The sequence below is a fragment of the Alosa pseudoharengus genome, unplaced genomic scaffold, assembly GCF_046254945.1.
Source record: "Alosa pseudoharengus isolate Yale_2024_CS ecotype anadromous, Long Island Sound unplaced genomic scaffold, YU_APseudo_1.1 YU_APseudo_1.1_scf_21, whole genome shotgun sequence".
Lineage (NCBI taxonomy): Eukaryota > Metazoa > Chordata > Actinopteri > Clupeiformes > Clupeidae > Alosa > Alosa pseudoharengus.
In genome coordinates, this window is record NW_027468674.1 from 21,450,933 (window position 1) to 21,471,162 (window position 20,230).

Consider the following 20,230-nt stretch of genomic DNA (forward strand, 5'->3'; position numbering starts at 1 on the left):
TTTTTAAATATGAACACCCATTCATTCTTATAAACCATAGACAATTCCTTAACAACTGTTAAATAATGGAAATATTACTTCATTAACACATTATTATTGCATCATTTATTATGTAGTAAAACATTTTAACTGCTGTACTGTGTGTACAAATGCTTTACTGATGATAATTAATGTAGGAACAGTAGTTTTACAAATGAGGAACAAAGCATTCAGTAATAGTTTACAAATGCTTAAGAAATGCTTAATAGTTATTCTAAACATAATAATCTAGATAGATGGATAATAAATGCATCATAGAAATGAAAGAATTATACAAATGCAACATTTAGCCAATACATTACTCATAATTCAGAATGTTAAAGTCCTGTGTTCCTGTGATAAACAAGGATTTCCAATCAGTGGAGAGGGAGGAGGAGAAAAGACAGAAGGATGTAGAGGCAGAATGAGCATGTGACTTTGATCCCACTGGATGTGGTGGAAACAGGAAGCAGTGGGGTAGGGGTGATGACCTGCACGAAGCCTGGTGGGTCACTGCTGATGTGGGATTTGATCCAGTCCTCATAACGGGAGACCCTGGCGTAGACTCCAGGTAGGTCAGGTCGAGCACAACCTCTCCCAAAGCTAATCACCCCAGACTGTACCCACACAGAGTGGTGTGAAGTTCAATATCTTTAAACAGATGTATAATCTCGAAAGAAATCCAAATACCTGACAGGAGTCTTTCCCTCCTTCACGAAGGCCAGCACATATCATGTTTTCTGTGATTTTTGTAAATGTCAAAAGCTCATCACACACTTTGTTGTCAACTACAGGAACTTCCACTTCCTGAAGAACCCCTGGGTTTGGAAGAGCCTCTGAAAGAGCAGGGAGAGCAGGGAGGAGGACATCAGTCAAAGGGTTAATATTAAGGGGCAAGTTTAAATAATTAACCTATAATGATGTTAGACAGTGCTTAACTTATAACGATTGGAAAATATAGTGCTCAGTTTTGTGAGACCGATAATAGCAAATGCATTGTTCCCCTATTATAAAAGTGCAAAGTGTAAATAATTGCTGATGATACTGATGGTAGACTTGTCCAATCATGGTAAGAAAACTAGATGTGTTATTCTTCAGTCTGTTTGACCAATATATTTCCATTGTAACATTTTATCTAACAACATTTATTTCTATTCAGAGTTATTTTAACTTAATTTACAAACCCATTACTTGGCTATTACAGTTGTTAGTTAGCAGAAAGGATAACAGTATACTGATTTCAAGTACTTGATCAAGAACTGTCACCTCCTTCTTCGATAGCTCCCCAGCCAGTGACCCAGCTGTCTGTTCCCTGGTGGAAAATGCTGCCGCTGGCCGCCAGACAAACAGGTCTGATGTAGCCGCTGAAGGAGACAGTACTGCTCAACCGGAGCAGAGCCATGTCATTCTCATATGTGGAGGCATCATAATTAGGATGTAGAATGATCTCAGCCACGGTTCTAGACACTTCTTTTGGGTTAGAACCGTACAAAGACTCTCGACCCAGACCCAGATAGTCCACCCACTTGTACTGGCACTGAAGGGGGAATAGATGAACAGGGAGAACCATTAACTGCATGTAAGTGTCATCGTGTCATGTGGTCCAGGTACAGTCATCACGAGCCTTGCCCTCCTTTCACAAAGTCATGAAAACATTGACTGTCTGTTGGTGAATATGATCAATAAGGAGCAACAAATGTGTACTACTGTAGAAGAAAGATGCTGTGGCCCCTCACCTGCTGAAGCAGTGTGCAGCAGACAGCACCCACTCCTTGTTGATGAGGGAGCCTCCACACACGTGACCGTAGGGTCTCTCAAGGCTGACCTGCCAGGGCCAGCTCCCCACGGAGGCATTTTGTCCTCCAACTATCCTGCTGCTGAGAGGAGCTGTGCCACAAACTACACAGGAGAGGAGAATGTTGATTGTTGACAGCTCAAAGATCTGTTCATCATCCTCATATCTTCATGTCATTGATGAAACATGATTCAAAATGTACTGAATGCTGACACCTAATATATGTTTAAAACTTTTTTTTTTTCAAATGTTTATCATTTATGCTTTAATGATCATTTATGCTGGTCTCTCTCGCTGGTTTCACTGCAAACTGCGCGCAGCCAATGAGCGTATGAAACGTCATCACGTAGCATTACGCCACAGTGGTCATGGGAAATGTAGGAAGTACTGCCAGGGGGATATATGACCGAGACCAGAGCCTCATGTATCATGCATCACCGGCCAAACTGGCTTGTAAGTTTTTATTAACACCCGCCAAAATGAATTTTTACCCGCATTTGGCGGGTTGGCGGGTGTTAATTTAGAACCCTGGAGATGACACCTTTGTCAAATGGGTGTGTTTCAAAGTATTGTGTTTTTTGGGGAATTTGTCTGGGTTCCAGTGGGTTCCACTCAACTATATACAACAATTGATGTTTGAACAGTAAAAGTGTGGATTCATAAATGAATATGGAACATGGGTGATTTGTGATCAACACTATACGGATAATGAAAATATTTTGTTTTCAATTTTGTTACAAGGCCCTCTACATTTATGCACACTAAAGATAAGTAAAAAGAGTCAAGGAGACAACTTGCAAAATCAGGCTGGACCCCTTAAAAAAATAAGCTATTGAGGTTTTTACATTTTTGACATCCTTAGGACATCTAGTCAACATTTCTGGATGATAACATTACATTTAGGCATTTTTTTATTGGCATATTTCTGAAAAATAGCATATCTCAGGACCTAATGGGTCCATTAAGATTGGATTTCTCCCTGTTCAGATCAGGAACCTGAGATAACCGAGGCACAAAGACAAGAGCGTTTTTTTCCTGGCGTGCCATTTAAATAATCTGTTACCCTGGAGGTCACCTCTGATGTTTTTTTTTTACTTGGTGACCCCAAGATGTTACTTTTATCTGAACCACTCCAACAGCGATCCTTAGGGATTTCCCCCATTTCTACCATCCTCCTCACCATCCTCCTCACTGTTCGCAGTGTTACAGTTTTCATTTGATGAGCACTTGGGAATATTTCAAGTTTATTGTGAATTCAAAAGCTTTGTGTTGAAGTTGCTGCTTGGAATAATCAGTGGAAATGAATAGGACTATAACTTACTGTCTGCAGCAGTTACACCATGTAGTGCCAGAGGTGGCAGCTGTTGTCGTGGGTCTTACATCAGGAGTGGTACTTCTCAGAGTAGTTGTGGTTTCATGAGTGTTATCTTGAGATGGGTAAAGAGACAAATAATGCAGAATTAAATGCATGATTGAATGATAGAGAGGAAACAGATTAATCTGTGTTCAAAGGAGCTATGAATTCGGTAGCGCATCCACACAACCCTCTTTACTCTACAACGGCACCTACATCATGATATTACAAAAGAGCTGGGCTGATGCTAGTTGGGTTTTATGCTAACTTACAACTTACAACAAATTTAGACAAAAACATATGCCACTCAGCAGCACTCACAAAGAAAGAAACACACAAACACGCTGTGGCACTACTCACACTCATTCAAACACACACACATACACTTTACCAGGACTAGTGATGTTTTCATTTGGGGCAATGGTGGCGTTTTCAATGCTGGAGAAGCCCACAGATAAAATGCAATTAAAGCATGCAATGACACAGGCTACAGTAAGTTTGTATGTGTAAAGCAATTAACACATCTCTGGAGCATTCTTTCTTAGAGTTTCTAACTTGAACTCTGAGTGGTCATACTGACATCATACAATGACATCTTACACACAGGCATTATATAAACAGATGAGATGAGAGACAAACGGAGCTTTGGACTATTGAGATCAGTTGTTTGGATCACTATTGTGCTTTACCCTCCTTTCAAAGATATTAACCAAACCTTACAGTCATTGTGATGAGCTATGGATGCAAACAAACTGTGACCCTTGGTAATGAGTGATTTTTTGTCTCTGTCATACTGACACATACAACATGTTAATGTCGTCTATCATTAGAGTCTGAAGAGACGTGCTTTAATGTGTAGAAAATCAGGTCACTATTCAACATGCAGAGCATAAAATTTAAAAAGTCTCACCATGGTTCACTAAAGGACAGGCAAAACAAATTACCTAAAATAAATACATAGGCTCTCTATGCCCACACCACTATTTCCTAAACCCATTACCTGTCATGTCATTATTACTTTTATTACTATTATTGTTTTTTATTTAACCATGATGTGCATGTTAAATCTCAGAGAAGCTAGCCAAGGAATCATGAAAAAACATAGTCGTGTGTGTACAGAATTATTATTTTTTTAAGCGTGATCAGACATGTGGGAGCATTAGTTTTGGTACAGCCAAATGGCAAAAAAAAAAAACTAAACAGTGAAATAATTTCCTGGGAAAATTACCCTTTTGTAATTAATTTGGACAGCTGACATGTTCTCCTTTTTATACATCTCTGAACATATATTTGCATTATTGTACTGCTTGTAGGACAATTTTATGGGTCTAATGACTTGGAATTATGTTAGACTGTCAGCCCTGATTTATAACCATAGACATTTCCATTAACCATTTACCATTACGCTCCATGGTATGTCTCTCTCTTTCTGTTGATCTGCGTGAATATCACTAGTTAACACCTGCAATAACACCTATTATATTTTTAAATTATTAAAGTTTAAGAAATGATAGTCACAGTTGAAAGTCACGATAACAAACACGAGGATCCATGTTCTTGATGCTTCCATGGTAGACCAACGATGGGAATTGGAGTGATCATTCTTCTTTTCGATCTTTATATTATGGCACCTCTCCCCCGTTTGACATCTCTCTTTATCTATATGACAAATAGCTTTTATTTAACCATTGATCCAGTGCAAAGATAGCCTATAACCTGTTTAATTAAAGGTTAACTACATACAAAAGCTGTTCTGCGCCCCTCTATTTGTTTTGGTGTGAAAGAGCCATTTACTGCAAGAGTTCAGTTTCAGTTCAGCATGTATGTTTAGTCAACCCATCCTATAATATATTCATTACATAATATTCCGATGACGTTCACACACATTTCTTCATCTACTTCTGCATATATTAAGCAACTTTTTTTTCTTTTTTATCTTCAATGAAAGACATACATCAACTTGCTATACATGACATATTTTTTCTGTAAAACATTTTCTTTTGAAGGCAAAGAAGTATTGTTGCCCTCAGATGACAGTTTTTTAGTCCAGGTGCGTTAGAACCAATACATGTGAGGCTATGAGTGGTTCGCACTCTGAAAAAGATGACTATACAGAGTCTGCAAGAGCAGACGTTTCAGCCATCTGGCTATTCTCAATGCTTGATTTAAACATAAAGCTAAACAAATCGTAAAATGTGTTTGCTGTTTGTTTAGCATGTTGTAAAATATGTAGTAAAAATTATATTATATTTCAAATATTTCAAATTTACTGTTTTTTAGGCCTATTTGTTCATTTGTTTGTTCATGTCTGTCTGTGCTTGGTTTGGTGCACTGGCAAGTCACGCCGCTCTGTCTAGCACATTGTTTTTGTTTGATTCTCTTTGTTTGTAAAGTTATAGGGCATTTCTGTAAAAGAGCTTAATGCTCAGTCAATTTCCCCCTGAATAAACAATGGTTGATGATATAGAAGATTTTCTACATATATACACACACTAATATTTATATTGTGAATAACTTCCCATAAGTGCACCTGAAACTCACATTTCCAAAAAATAAGGATATAATTTTAAGATCGAATCTGAGATTTTATGAGGGAGCCGATAATTGAACATATTTTGGCCATCTCCACAGAAGTATAACAGACTACATTCTGAATTAGGCTACTGTGCTAGGATCAGGATTTAAGACAACAAGGATCAGTTGTCAGTTAAGGTCATTCAATTGAATCATTATTAATCAATCGTGAATGTACAAAGACAGAGAAAAGGTTACAGTATACAAAATGTAAATAAGAAACATGTTTATTAAAGCAGACTCTATTACTGTATGATAAAACACACGTATGTACACTCTTGTATGGTATGGGCACAGCCAATAAAGACTATCCACTGACCACAGGTGATCCTGCATCCACCCAATGGTGCGTTAAAAAACAACCACAAAGTCCACAGACTGTGTGAATGGATCATGCTTGTGGCAGTGGGTAAGCAAAAAAAATTGGTAAAAAAAATAAAACAATCAAACAACACATTTCCATCAGTAGGCAATGAGCCAGAACCAACAAGCCATCTATTATTTCCTTCAAAACTAGAGCTGAAGGCGGAAGAAAACTGAAAAATACGGAACCACTGTACTTCTTCCTGACCACTAACTGTGTGGCTGTGAAAACAGATCAGTGTGGGCCACGGACAGTTTCTCATGTTTATGTTTATGTCATTTGGCAGACATAAACATAAACAGGAACATAAACAGGAATATGAAAACAGATCAGTGTGGGCCGTGGTCCCTTTTGAATGTTCCCCCACATAAGATGACTACATCAAATGTGGTCAACCAGATAACATCATCTGGGTCATGTTTGCAAACTGGGCAGCATGTGGGTGAAGACTGCAGGCTGCCCAATCATAGAAGGTCAGTGATGAGGCCTGTGTCACCACGAAGATGCTGGCGTTCCTGTAAAGCGTTAGCAGTCACCGGTGCTTTGGGTTTGTCTAAAATACACAAGGGGAGAGGGAGAGTGGGAGAGGACACAAGATGGTGCATGAGTTTAAAAGATCACGGAATGGTTTATAGCTTATCTGGTAACTTATGCAACACAAATATTATGGGATGTTTGAGTGACGTGTGTGTGTGTGTGTGTGTGTGTTTACTGTTACCTGTGCTCCCATCATAGGAAATGTTGTGTTGTGACAACAGAGAGCGTAGTCTTTCGATTTCAGCATTCTTCTTCTCAATGTCCTGTCAACAAAACAGACACAGACACACACACCATACACACACGCTTGAAGCTTACAAACATTAACGAAATCCCATATGCATCAGAGTTTCTTCAGTTAACTCACATACTCTTGTACACACACCTGTCTGCATTGCTCCAGTGTCTGCTGGGTCTTCTGGGGGCGTTTTGGCTCATCTGGTTTTGGCTGTGTGCGCTTCAAGAATCCTGCCTCCTCAAAAAGGTCCCTTAGGAGCTTACTGTAACCCTACTCAGGCAGACAGAGATAGAAACAGAGTCCTAGATGAAGTAATTGAATTCAGTTCAATTGAATGATGGGCAAAGTGCAACGTTTTAAGTCTAACTAAGGCTATTTTAACAAGGCAAAATTTAACACCAACAACAGGTGTTAAATTTAACACCATGGGTAAGACCTTACATGAGTCTACTCAATGCCCCCACATGCAAAATGATAGCTATAGGCCATGCATGAGAACTTTACTCGTTGACAGACTCTTGCTCTCTCTATAAAACATCCAAAAATAAATAGCAAAAGAATGTGGGGAAACAACCGCTTTGACATAATGTCAAAAACGCCTGTATTGACCAATTACTGTATCCACTGAAGTTGGCATGCAAACAAGCTAGTGCCAGGCCAGCTCTCTTGTAACACACCACACTGTGCCATGTGTGATGCTGTATTATATACAATGCAAGTCAGTGGAAGAATGCCACGTGGCTGCGTTCAAGACAACTTCAAGCCTACAGAATTCCACATAATTCCTTTAAACTAAACAATAAAGCTCTCATGTAGCAGTTGCTGTGTGATGGTGTCACTGTATTTAGTTTTATATGCACTAACGTCAGAGACTTTCTAACGAGGAGACACAGCACTCACAAAATCCTCAATGGGGTTAGTTTGTAATATGGCAGTTGTCTACACATATCCTGCCCCTTCCGCAGCAAAATAGTCGACATTTGAATATATTGTGCCAATCATGTGGTGTGTTGTGAATACATTGTGCCAATCATGTGTTGTGATATCGCCGCTGGAGCAAGGTTGGTGTCGTGAAGCCATTTCTGCTCGAATAGATGCCCGATAAGTGCCCAAAAAGCGGTGCAATATGGCCGTCGAGTGGAGGGACTTGCCTAAAAGAACTTTGCTAATGTTACCTGGTCCGTGATGAGACCGTCGTATCGAGCCTGTTCAGCCTCGTCCCATTCCTTCTGCAGTTGCTCGCTGAGAGTAGGGTAAACTAGGTTGGGGAAAGGAATTAATGTTATATGTTATGTTTACATGGTTATCGTTATGTTAATGTGGTTATTGTATATTTGCAGCAGAACACATACACGCACAGACTAATCTGTGAACATGATAGCGCTTTGGGACAATAGTATCTATCTATCCAGCTATTTATCAGGACATATTTGTACAGTGATATATGGATATAATACATACAACACACATACACACACACACACAGGATATTTTCTGTTTTGACCTTACTTTGATCAATCGTTCTGATTTCTGAACTTACCCAACAGGGAATGCTGGTGGCAAACTAATGGTGTCTCAAACGTAAGAGAATAGACACAGGTTTGCGGCTCCGACACCCGTGCCAGTTTACTGCTGTTTCCACAAGCCATGAGCACCTGGGAACACACACACACACACACACACACACACACACACACACACACACACACACACACACAGAAACGCCAAACACCCACAATAAAAAAAACCCTATGTATGAAATGCACTATATAAATAAAGTTGACTTGACTATGTAAAATGAGAGGCATGACATGCACAAAAACACACTTCACCTTGGTTTGTCTGTTCTTGTTCCCACACGAGTCTCCCTCCCTCATCCACATGCCAGTGAAGGAGTTATTCTGAATCTCCCACTCCTGCCAGATCCTACACACACGGAAGGCATACGCCATGAAATAAATAAGACATCCGATTATTGGCTTAAATCATACAAAATCATATAAAAACCCACACAGCTGCATATTCAGCATTAATTTAAAACATTTCTTAGGGCTGTCACTCCTGGTTACTTCCAATGAGGATCTAGCTGATGTGACAGACAGGTATCGTGGCATACAATGACATGTAGCTCTCTAAAGCCTTACCCCCCCAACAAAGAACAACACTGTTCTGGTTCATGCTTCAGATGCTGAACTATTCTAGGCTGGGTTTTCCCATGCTGCCTTACGCGCGCGATTTTATTCACGCTGATAAGCAGCCTGGATTCTATGGACTTCGTTTTCACCTCAACGAAGGAACCAATCACAAAACGGAGGGAGGGCAGCAAGACGATGACGACACACCGAAGCCGTTATGAGCTACGTACAGACGCATTTCGTAGACATTCGTAGTAGGGATCGACCGATATGTTTTTTTCAGGGCCGATACCGATATCAATTATTACCAAAACAGGAGGCCGATAACCGATATGTAAAACCGATATTTCAGTTGTCAAAAAGGGGGGTAGAGCCTAGGCTATGGCGATATGCTGAAAATTTTCATTCAAAAGCATTTAATTATGCTAACTTTTCTTTCTTCTTTTGATACACAATTGTCTATCAACTTGCATCACAAGTGTAAATCCTGTGTATCATGTTAATCCAAGAGCTGAGTGATAGCAATTATTTTCATAGACATACACAATGGGCTATGTGCTTGTAAGGGACCTGTCACAAAGAAGATGCTTTGCCATCGTGTGTGTGAGTGCACGAGAGGGATAGGGAGAGGAAGAGGTGCATGCGTGATGGCAAGTGTTACGGTTGAATAGTTTAACAAAACAGTTTTAAAATAGTTCTTAGGCTATTTAAGCATGCAATTTGTGTCCATACTGTATGTAGGCTATAAGGTACACTTCTGTGAGCCTAAAAGGCACGTAATAGCCAGCTCAGGACGCAATTTAGTTCAGGTCGGATTAAATTACGGCTGACCCTGGGTGCCTGTAGTCTTTTCTGACAGTCCGTCAAAAAGCAGCAACTAGACTTTTTGACGTTCGCTATCGCATAATTTAGGATTTGTCTACTATGTAGGCCTAAGGGATAACGTCCGCCGAGGTGTCCCGTTATTCACAATTAATGGACGAGGCGGATGCAAAGAACTCCCGACACGCAGCACCCGAGTTTGTAGGCTAACTAGTAAACGGTAGGCTATATCACTAACGTGCATCAATCAGGAATTCGCTAAATGAAGGAGGCGGGTGCTTTAGGCTACTTATTGATCCGGATCAAAGAGACAATAGCTTACAAAGTGGTGTTTTTGTAACTTCAGTGTAGATGATTGTGATTCACATTGCAACTTCAGCAATGTAAGGTACCTTCCTTACCTTCGAAAAATAGCTCCATACAGCTGAAGCCCAGTCTACAGTATGCCTCAGTGAGAATTCTAAACTTTCTCTGTGTTCAGTCATCGATCCTGATTGGCTGCATTCGTGCTAACTAACAAATCAGACAGTGTAGTGGGCGGGACAGTGCTCTCGACCACAGAGTAGCAAATGCAGGGAGTGAGAGACGCTTTACAGACAAAGTAGCGCGTTTCATTCTTTATCCATTTCAGTATCGGCTTATCGGTGGAAAAAATGACCGATACCGATTATTATAAAAATGCTAAATATCGGCCCTAATAATCGGCCCGGCCGATAATTGGTCGATCCCTAATTCGTAGCACCCAATAAACGGCTCTGGGCATTCGTAAAAATGAATGTCTAGTTCCCAGACCCCATCTCAATGAGATGAGGTCTGACGTTAGCCAGGCTAGAACTATTCAGAGCATTCAGGCTAAAAATGAACCTTTGCTTATAATACATGCTTTCTCTTTGGTGATAGTGATTCCCCTGCCTGGGTAATCTACTGCACAACCCCTCTCTCCATGCCACAGCCGAACTGTGACCACACTTATACCTTTCTTAATATAGTTATTTATACATAGATATATAGACTTTATTCTTGCACTGTTGCACTGTTTGACTTACTCATTTGCACCATCACCATGACACTCATTCACAAAGAGCACCTTACCTTATGCACAGAGGACCACAGTCCCTGCTTCAGTCATTGCAAGCGCACCTGATTAATTAATCACCCACTATGTGGATTAGGCCTGTCACGATAACAAATTTTACTGGACGATAAATTGTCTCAGAAATTATTGCGATAAGCGATAATATTGTCGTTCTGAGAATTTTCCTCGGGAAGAGGAAGACGGCCCACTTGTTGTGTTTTTTTTTCCCCAACTGGGAAAACTGCAGCGGATGATTGTGTTTTAGATGCATATGCATATTTGTTGTGTTGCCGCTTTTAATTGCGACTGTTTTCCAACAAATGCGACACACTGACTCGCACACGTTCAGTGGTTCACCACGGGCATTCGGTTTAAATCCGAAATGCTCCCACACTGCAGCTGTCGCGTTAGGCTTAGAAACCAATTCCATCTTTTTTGTCTCGAACTCGCAACTAGCTTTCTCTCTGCCTAGTGCCTACCGGATACTTCTCACGCGGCTCTTTAGCTGCACTCTGTGGTAGGCTACGCCAGTTCCGCCTCCCCACACACCATGCGACTGATAAGTGACTGACATGAGGGTTCACTCATCGTTACTCTAAGGACCCGAGAGAGAGAGAAGGAGAGAGAGAGACGAGGAAAACAAACAAGCATGCAAATGGCATTTATCGCGGCCAGAAAAAATATCGAGCTAATTTTAATTATCATGCGATTAATTGATTTATTGAATATCGCGACAGGCCTAATGTGGATACTGTTTTTTAGAATTGATTTAGATTAAGTTTTATTTAGTATAATTTGTATTTTAGTATATTTAGTATATTCTTTATCTTCTACAGTCCTTATTGCTTAGTTGTGTTTTTTTATATTATATACTTTTAATTACTTTTTCTGCTGTTAGTGAATGTGTGTGTGTATGTCTGTATGCTACTGTGACCTTGAATTTCCCCTAGGGATCAATAAAGTATCTATCTATCTATCTATCTATCTATCTGAGTATTGTTGTTTGCTCTTATGGGCTCAAGAGTTTATCCAGCACCTTCTTCTGTGTACATTTCAGAAATATCAACTTCTGCCCTGTCACTCATGTTAATGTTGTTAACATTAACCCCATCAGATTTCAAAACAGTCTGTTAATATTTTGCATTAATCCTGTCAGTTGTTTAGTTGTTGAATCTATAGGCAACGATTTGTGTGGTGGTGAATGATTTGTGTAGTGGATAGGTCAGGTTTAATGCTAAGTATGTTTTAGAGGTGTTTGGCTCACAGTTTGAACAATGTGTTCCTGTTGTGTGATGTTTGCATATCATTTCAATGCTCCATTGCTGTATGTTTACTCACCCTAGGATTCCACTGTAGGCGTTCCACCGGAATGTCTGTTCATGTTGGGTTATGTTATGGAATGGACAAAATTCATATTTGTACCTGTGAGCAAACAACATATGTTAACACTGCCACACCCATAAAGGTCAGGTCACACATACACAGGTACATGAACCAGTCATGGTCACTAGCACTCACGTGGATTCGATGTAACTAAAGCACTTTCCTGCCAGATGATGTAGGTGTGGGGGTCCTGATACAGGAGAAGGGTTGGTCCTAGCCTGTAGCCTTGTACCTTGAGCAAGGAAGTGATTGTTTAGCCTGAAAGAAAAATATATGACAATTATCTACAGTGTATATGACCTGTTATTAACTACATTCCTACCATAGCCTACATTCTTTGTGGAACAGCCCATGTCGTTTAATTAAAAGTTTGTATGAAATGTTGTGGCTCACCCAAAAGTATTGGGCTCCTCCACTATCTTCATCTTCCCAGAAAATGCGACATCCACTAAAAGTCAAACAGGGATCGAGAAACTATTAGCCTACTTTACACTTTATGGAGGCCTACAAGCTGAGAACGTTGCCAGTATGACGCATGACAATAATAAGGTGGTAAATTAAATTATTTCTTAAGCTACTTTGAGACCTAGTCCCCCAACCTTGCCTAGCCGTTAGTTACACGAAATAAACAAATGGACACTCACCCAATGCAATCAACCATAGTCGGTGGAAATATCGCCAATATATATTACACATAATCAAACTGTATTCTTACACAACTGAGCTGCTGTATCCGTATCAGAATGTTGTTGAAGCCATGTTTGTGCTACCTGAGCACGTGACTCACACAACCAGTCAGCTGACTACCCGAACATTTTGTTTAATTTAATTTTGATAGAATCGGGGTAGATTTCACGAAGTAACAGTGAATGCATCTTGGGTATATGGCCCACTGGTCATTTGATTTTTTGTCAAGAGAATAAAGGACTCCTTTCGGTTACAAACATTACAAAGAATTGACATCGTTGCGCATGCTCAGTGACAGCTGGCAGTGACAGATCCTCAACGTGACTCTCCACAAGTTAGCAAGAAACGAGGTTATGTGGAGATGTCGTCGCCTGTCTTCGCTACTGTACAACAGAAACACATGATGAAACAAGATCAGTGTCGATAGTGAATCGTATGTTTGCTGAACATGGAATTGGCTCTTAATAGTTCCCTTGTGTTTCAAAATGGCAACCTCCAGCTGTGCTTAGGTAGCTAACTTGTTTAGCTACTTGTTCGAACTTCTTCAAGCTCTGCATACTGCATACATACCATTGGCCAGTGTAAGAGGACGGGTTTTGATTTGCCAACGTAGAGGACTTATTTTGGCTGGCAAGCTCGGGGGCTACACTTTCGGTTGCCAGTGGTCAAGATAGCTTTAACGTTGTTGAGTGAGTGGTGATATTGAAAGAGCTTAAGAATGGGAAAGAAGAAAGCAGGGAAGATGGAACGGTCTGGGAATCGGGGGAAAGATACGCGACACAAGATGAAGGGGAAAACATTGGAGACCTTCACTGAGGAGATGCATCACGCCTTGCAAGGTCTGTCTCGGTCTTCTCTCCATTGTCCTCACACCAATATTCACGTTCCATCTCTGTATTCAAATTGCACCAGTCAATAGCAACTCAAGTTCACATTGACGGGTGCCATTTGTGTCTGCCTTGTGGTCTGGATCTGACCATAGATTGGTATTGCTTACTGAACTGTGTGTGTGTGTGTGTGTGTGTGCTGCAGCCAGTGAGGAGGCACACGCGGAGGGGGCAGAGGTGGTGAAGCTGCCATGCCCGTTGGCAATGTGGGACCTGGGCCACTGTGATCCAAAGCGCTGTACAGGCAGAAAGCTGGTGCGCAAAGGCCTGGTGCGTGGGTTGCGTCTCAACCAGCGCTTCAATGGCCTAATCCTCAGTCCCATGGGCACCAGATACGTCACCCCTGCTGACAGGTGAGCCTAGTTAGTGTCACTGGTTAACACACATGATGTAGCCATATATACACATAGATGGTTAGATTTGAATCATGAATTTACTTATGAATTAAATGTAGACCAATATAATCAATGGTGGTCCAGTCAACTCCAAACAGTGTAATGCTTGAGTTTGAATATACAATTTATGTTGGTTCATTTGTTTAGAAACACTTTGTTTTGTAGTCTACTACTTATTGCTTTGTTTGCTCAAATGTGTTCACACTGTACCTTGTGTTATCTTCTGTGTACATTTTAGAAATGTCAACCCTGTCAGTTCATATTAATGTTGTTACAAATTGTCAAGTGCATTTGTGTAAAACTTGATATATCCCATCTGTTCACCAGGGAGATTGTTGCTCAGAGAGGCCTTGCGGTCATCGACTGTTCGTGGGCTCGATTGGAGGATACTCCCTTTAATAAGATGATTGGTGCTCACCCACGACTGTTGCCCTATCTTGTCGCTGCCAATCCAGTCAACTATGGTAAACCCTGCAAGCTGTCCTGTGTAGAGGCTTTCGCTGCCACTTTTTGTATCGTAGGTAAGCATCTTTCATCTTTCATCCTATTAATGAAGACGCCACACTCTCCTCACCACACTCTTTTTTTTTTGTTCAGTGGGTGTGTTTTCCAAAAGTTTAATCAGTCCAGAATAGCAGGGGCGCAGGAGATATTTTGAAAGTGAGGGGGACCAAATTGTGAACACAAACCCATAGTGAGATCAGATTTCCAGATATCGGATCGCCACCACTTTCGACCATCATATTTTAAACTTGCCAGAATATTAAGATAATACCATTGATTGTTTTCAAAATATTTTTTGATGAAAATGGTGAAAACTGTGAGATGAGCACAATGCCAGATCTGCCCTCAGACCAGCTTCTTGCTATGTGCAATTCTACTTTTTTTTTTTTTTTTTTTAGATTTATTTCACACTACTTGGGCCAATGGTAGAATACTGGTCACTACTTGGGCCAATGGTAGAAAAAGCAACATGGGATGTTGATATTTTATGAAGCCATGAATGAATCATCATGCCTATGATCCAGATTTGCAGTTAATATTTATGCAACGTTAGAACTTAACAAGTGTTTGCTTAACAAGTTACCAGTCCAGAACACACAGAAAATTGCAACAGAAAGTTGCCTTTATAATCAACTATTTGTTCCAACAACATTTAAACAAAGCATTTATAATATTGAAAAAAAAAAAACATAATAAGTAAAATAAAATACTGTTACTGTAGCCTAGTACATTATCCCAAGCTTCAAAGAGCTCCCCACGTCTGTGACAGGCAGATGTGACACCGCTAAATTCTCAGCTTGTTTATACCCCACACTGAACGGATAAGAACGCTAAGCCATCACTCTGGGGTGTGGTAGCCTACTCTCTGGGATTTATGCACCAAGGTAACTGAAGTATCCAATTTGTGTCTTGAAATTATGTTTGAAATAAATGTCTTAGAACAAAAACGTTGATAGACTTGTATTTTATAGTTAGGCTAGTGAAAACGAGTTGATAAATAGGCTAGTTTAGTTTGTTATCAATAAACATAACAGCTAATGTCATGCTGAGCAGGAGGAGTTGAGCACTACCATAAATCCTCAAATTATGCCCGGGATTGATTCTATTTATAGCAGGACAAATAAAGGCAGGTTCCCATACAAGACGGGGTAACAATTGCCTATACCAACAATTGCCATCAGTCCACTAGAAGACATTGTTTCGAGTCAAGTCAATGAAATAACACCTCTTCTTAACATTTTATTATATGTTGTATTGTATTGTATTATGTTGGTTGGATTAATAGCCTACGGTTGGCAAAGAAAAGTTGTTTTTCTACCATGGGTCTCCAACACACGTTCTCAAGCTCATTCTCTTGCCGTCCCTTTCGAGCTAATTGCCAGAGGCTGAAGCCTACTACATTTAAACACAATTGTTGCGACTCAAGGCATTCCAGCCTACAAATTTGATTTAAAAAAAGTACTAAATCATGCATAATTAAACAATAACTCAATTTAGGCTACTTGGCTACGCAAAAAGGTTTCCATTACAGCACAACCCCTATTCAATGAAGGGCTGCCTTGTCTCGCAATAAACAGCAGTGGAAATCCCGACACTTTTTCAACTGCATGAAACTTAACAGTGAACCATCAAATATCTCCCAGATTTCAGTGCCCATCAGTCCCAACATTTAGCAATATAATCAAACAGTCCAAAAGTAAATTAAATCCCAAACCAAACCGAAAATGCTTTTGATACCGGTATGCCGCTCCAAACGAAACGCATGTCTAAATGCAGGTTAGAAATATTTTAAAAAGCCTGCCTTGAATACCAGCCTGACTCAAATAAAGATGATGATGATGAATGATTTATGCTAAGCAAGTAGCCCGGATTATTTTATGATTGTTAGTAGACAAACTGGCTTCAGATATCCAACAGAGTGAATATGAGATTGTGCCGTCTTACAGTAGCTGTAGATGGCTGTGGTTAGTGATGTGATGCTGTTAATGGGGAGTTTTACATAGTTAGCGCAAATCCTATATGTTATTATTTATTTAGCGTACCTATAAGACTTTTTTTCCTTATCAAAAGTGAGGGGGACGACGGCTGTCTCTTCAGCACTGCGGGGGACATATCCTCCACGTCCCCCGTGCCTCCTGCGCCCCTGCAGAATAGTATAGATGGTCGCACTACAAATTCACTCTTCAATCTGTGTCTGCTAGGCTGTGTTAGACCCCAGTTCTGCCATGCTGGCTGTCCCTTTTACATTAATGTCATTACGTCTCTGAGACTGACTATAACCCTGACTCTTCATAAATAATAAAAGTGCCCCACATCAAAGTACTGCATATTTGGTTGGACATTCAGTGATCTTTGTTACATTACAAACATTTTTATTTATTGCTAAGCTTTATGTGTTTGTTTGATTGTTTATGTGTGTATGTGTATGTGTATGTCTGTGTGTGTGTGAGTATAGGTTTTCGGGACCTAGCAGTGTTAATTCTCAAGAAGTTTAAATGGGGAAATGTATTCCTGGACCTTAACCAAACCATACTGGAACGCTATGCAGCTTGCCAGTCAGAAGAGGAGCTGCTGGCTGTGGAAAAAGAATACCAAACCTCAGCCCCCCAGGAGGAAGATGAACTAGGTAAAGCTGATATGTAACATGATGGACATCTTTGCTTTACTGCTCAAACAGTATCTGTGCTGTCACAACCTTGCAACCCAGTGCCACTGCTCCCGCCACATGCAACACACGTTATGCGTAGGGCACAAAGTGTCAGGAGATTGGGCACCAAAATTCCCAGTAAAAAGAGTAGCTTTAATGCAAAATGCTTCTCACTCTTACTTGGGAACGTTTACAATTTCAAAATGCACCTACACCTTGTTACATTGATCATGTGTTGCTGCTTTTATACTAAATTATTTGTATTCACACGCGCAGTGCACCAAACCTTAAGCGGAGTCTATTTTTGCTACCTCAACATACTAAAGACACATACTAAAGATGCAATGTCAACAGCGCAATACTCAAAAACTCAATTACAAAACAGTCCATGACTGAGTGAAAATTGGTGAAAGACTGCATTAGGGTGTTCAAATATTTGTGAGTGATTAATGTAACAAATACCTTCTGTTGACAGCCTAGTATACACATTACAGTAGTCTCTCCTGCTTCAGATGTAACCTTAGCATCATCTGATCTGACCTGTCATTTCTGAAAGTATAGTGTGAATAATAGGACTCCTAAACTTAAGAAACAAGTACATGTCGTTTACTACAATATTCAAAGGACATTCTTTTGTAGTAGCCTGATACTAGATTCACAACACTTTCACTATGTCCACTCCCAAATGTATTATCTTGGTAAAAACACAAAGCACAACAAAGCAGTTCCACTTAGGGTACTCAAATGGCTAGATTGCAACCACAATGATGACTATCTGTTTTTGATTTTGAATATTTCCTGACTGTGGTTTTTTGTCTTGTGTGTGTGTGGACAGATCCCTTTGATGTAGAATCAGGCAGAGAATGTATGAATCTGAATCGGCCCATGAGGTGAGTAACTCCTTGGCATAGACACCAAATCAGTTCAAACCTACTGTAATTGTCCCCATAGGACATCTTTACTTTCAGCCAAATCTTGCCACATTTGACATTGGATTTGTACTTGGGGGTGGGGGTCCTCTTTGAAGAACGACTAATCAAATGAACTTGCAAACAAGATGTATCAATAAGTTTGCTGCCACCAATATAACATAAATATGTTCAGAGAGGTGGAATGGGTACTCTAACTAGAGTGCACTGCAGCCATATAGTCCTATACTCCTATTCTTATTCATTTGGCTAATGCTTTTATCCACACCGACTTACATAAGTCTATTATTACAAGAGCCAGTCTCCCCAGAGCAACTCAGGTTTAAGTGCCTTGCTCAGGGGCACAATGGTGAGAGCCTGGACTTGAACCCACAACTTGTCTGACTACTTAGTCCTTAGTTCCTTACACTAACACCACCCGAGTCACTATAGGGACACCTCTATCCCAAACCCATCACCAAGTGTATCTGACTGTCTAGAAAAGCGCTATATAAGTTAAATGTATTATTTTTTAATAAGTATTATTTACAATTTTCTGTCAACTGTACCACAGTAGTTCTTCTTTCACGTCAGACCAGATTGGGTGGCCTTAACATTTAGGAGATTTTTCAAACCTTCAACAATGTCAGCTAGCCATATTAGCCCTCTCTGTTCTTTACATTTGCCCATGTAATATACATATAAAGACAAACAATATTTATACTATGCAGATGGCAGAAAATATTTCATACAAGAATGAAATATCAAGTATGAGCATTTACATTTTTATTGTGGGATATCAGGGGATGAATTACATTTTTATAACACACACTTTGCCATAAGGATGACTCCTTACATCACTAATTATTGACCTACAGATGTATGGATTGAGCTTTTAATTTGAGCGTTAAGTCTGCATGTGTTTACACTTTAATAGGAGAGATAATGATGAGGATGAGTGTGATGAAGCCGAGACATCTGAAGAAGAAGAAGACCAAGAGGAGGAGGAGGGTGATGCAAAGACTGCTGGGAGTGCAGAGGACAGTGATGAAGAGGCTTCCTGATCTTTACGCTGTCAATGTCTTTCTTAAATAACATGGAGGTCGTCACAGAAGGTTGAGTTCAGCGTCTGTCCTTCTGAAAGGAGTAAAGGACCTGTGGGCTGATCGTGAGAATTGAGAATAAAGCTTATAGTGTCAGTTTATTATGCCAAGTGCTCTCTGTGATGTCAAATCAACCTGGGCTATATAGTAAAGAATGCACAAAAATTTTGTCATTTTGAGTGATGCACAGACAGTAGGTCCCATGTAGGTGAGTGGTGAAAAGTAACAGAAGCAATCTTGTGCCTCAGATCTTTCATATTAGTTTAAGTGTGTGTTGTTGAAAGAAATGAGAATTGTGACTTGTGAATTTAAAATGTTTTTATGATTTGTGTATAAGCTCTGTTTTCATTGAATTGAGCTTCACTTTGAATGACCCTTCTGGTCTGCTAGTTGTATGACAAGCAAAATTGTGTTCTTTTCAGCTACGCAATTATGAATGAAAATACAGCAATTTTCTAATAAAAAATCTATGCTATGCAGTGTTAAGACTGTTTAACACCATTAGATTTGTTGCTGTACCAATCGGTGGTCTATGTGGAGAAGCTCAGTTGACATTAACATGCTGCATATAAGGGGAAGAAAAGCAGACCTGGGTTGGTAAGGTAAAAAAGGGCATCTCTGTATGACAGAGAAATTTTATATGCTGTTTGAGAAGCAAATACTGTGTCCTTGTTTTTCTAAAATGCTGTTTGTTTTAAACCCACCCTGAAATAAATAAAACAAATGATGTATTTATTCTTTTATCTAATTATTTCCATATTTGAATTCTAGATTACAATTAGCTTTTCTAGTACTCTGTTCTTC

At 40.0% G+C, this 20,230-nt stretch overlaps 2 protein-coding genes and 1 pseudogene across 3 annotated transcripts; 1 reads left to right on the forward strand and 2 right to left on the reverse strand.

Moving 5' to 3' along the window:
* Positions 1-369: 369 nt before the first annotated feature.
* On the reverse strand, positions 370-2,975 carry LOC143138260 (testisin-like; annotated as a pseudogene).
* A 2,970-nt stretch (positions 2,976-5,945) lies between these two features.
* Positions 5,946-13,080, reverse strand: gnptg (N-acetylglucosamine-1-phosphate transferase subunit gamma). Of its 2 annotated transcripts, none has more exons than XM_076298149.1 (10): positions 12,940-13,080; positions 12,689-12,743; positions 12,431-12,553; positions 12,251-12,334; positions 8,713-8,806; positions 8,421-8,535; positions 8,056-8,138; positions 7,028-7,150; positions 6,824-6,905; positions 5,946-6,658 (listed from the first exon to the last, which is right to left on the reverse strand). In XM_076298149.1, the coding sequence occupies exons 1-10, from the start codon at positions 12,989-12,991 to the stop codon at positions 6,570-6,572; spliced, it is 900 nt and encodes a 299-aa protein (XP_076154264.1). In that variant the 5' UTR covers positions 12,992-13,080; the 3' UTR covers positions 5,946-6,569. The 2 variants fall into 2 exon arrangements, with proteins under 2 accessions (XP_076154264.1, XP_076154265.1); XM_076298150.1 differs by having other exon boundaries at positions 13,011-13,055.
* Positions 13,081-13,268: 188 nt separating this feature from the next.
* On the forward strand, positions 13,269-20,161 carry tsr3 (TSR3 ribosome maturation factor). Its single transcript, XM_076298151.1, has 6 exons — positions 13,269-13,821; positions 14,015-14,222; positions 14,592-14,785; positions 17,224-17,394; positions 18,251-18,305; positions 19,261-20,161. Exons 1-6 carry the CDS (start codon positions 13,701-13,703, stop codon positions 19,385-19,387), a joined length of 876 nt encoding a protein of 291 aa, XP_076154266.1. The 5' UTR covers positions 13,269-13,700; the 3' UTR covers positions 19,388-20,161.
* Positions 20,162-20,230: the final 69 nt, after the last annotated feature.

What these genes read in the sequence shown, in the direction of transcription:
- gnptg (XM_076298149.1), bottom strand. Translation starts at nt 12,991, where the DNA reads ATGTGTAATATATATTGGCGATATTTCCACCGACTATGGTTGATTGCA. An exon ending in GAGGAGCCCAATACTTTTGG is followed by an intron (nt 12,554 to 12,688) that starts GTGAGCCACAAC and finishes TTTTTCTTTCAG; the next exon opens with GCTAAACAATCACTTCCTTG. An exon ending in CCACCAGCATTCCCTGTTGG is followed by an intron (nt 8,139 to 8,420) that starts GTAAGTTCAGAA and finishes TCCCCAACCTAG; the next exon opens with TTTACCCTACTCTCAGCGAG.
- tsr3 (XM_076298151.1), top strand. Translation starts at nt 13,701, where the DNA reads ATGGGAAAGAAGAAAGCAGGGAAGATGGAACGGTCTGGGAATCGGGGG. An exon ending in TACGTCACCCCTGCTGACAG is followed by an intron (nt 14,223 to 14,591) that starts GTGAGCCTAGTT and finishes TCTGTTCACCAG; the next exon opens with GGAGATTGTTGCTCAGAGAG. An exon ending in TGCCACTTTTTGTATCGTAG is followed by an intron (nt 14,786 to 17,223) that starts GTAAGCATCTTT and finishes GTGTGAGTATAG; the next exon opens with GTTTTCGGGACCTAGCAGTG.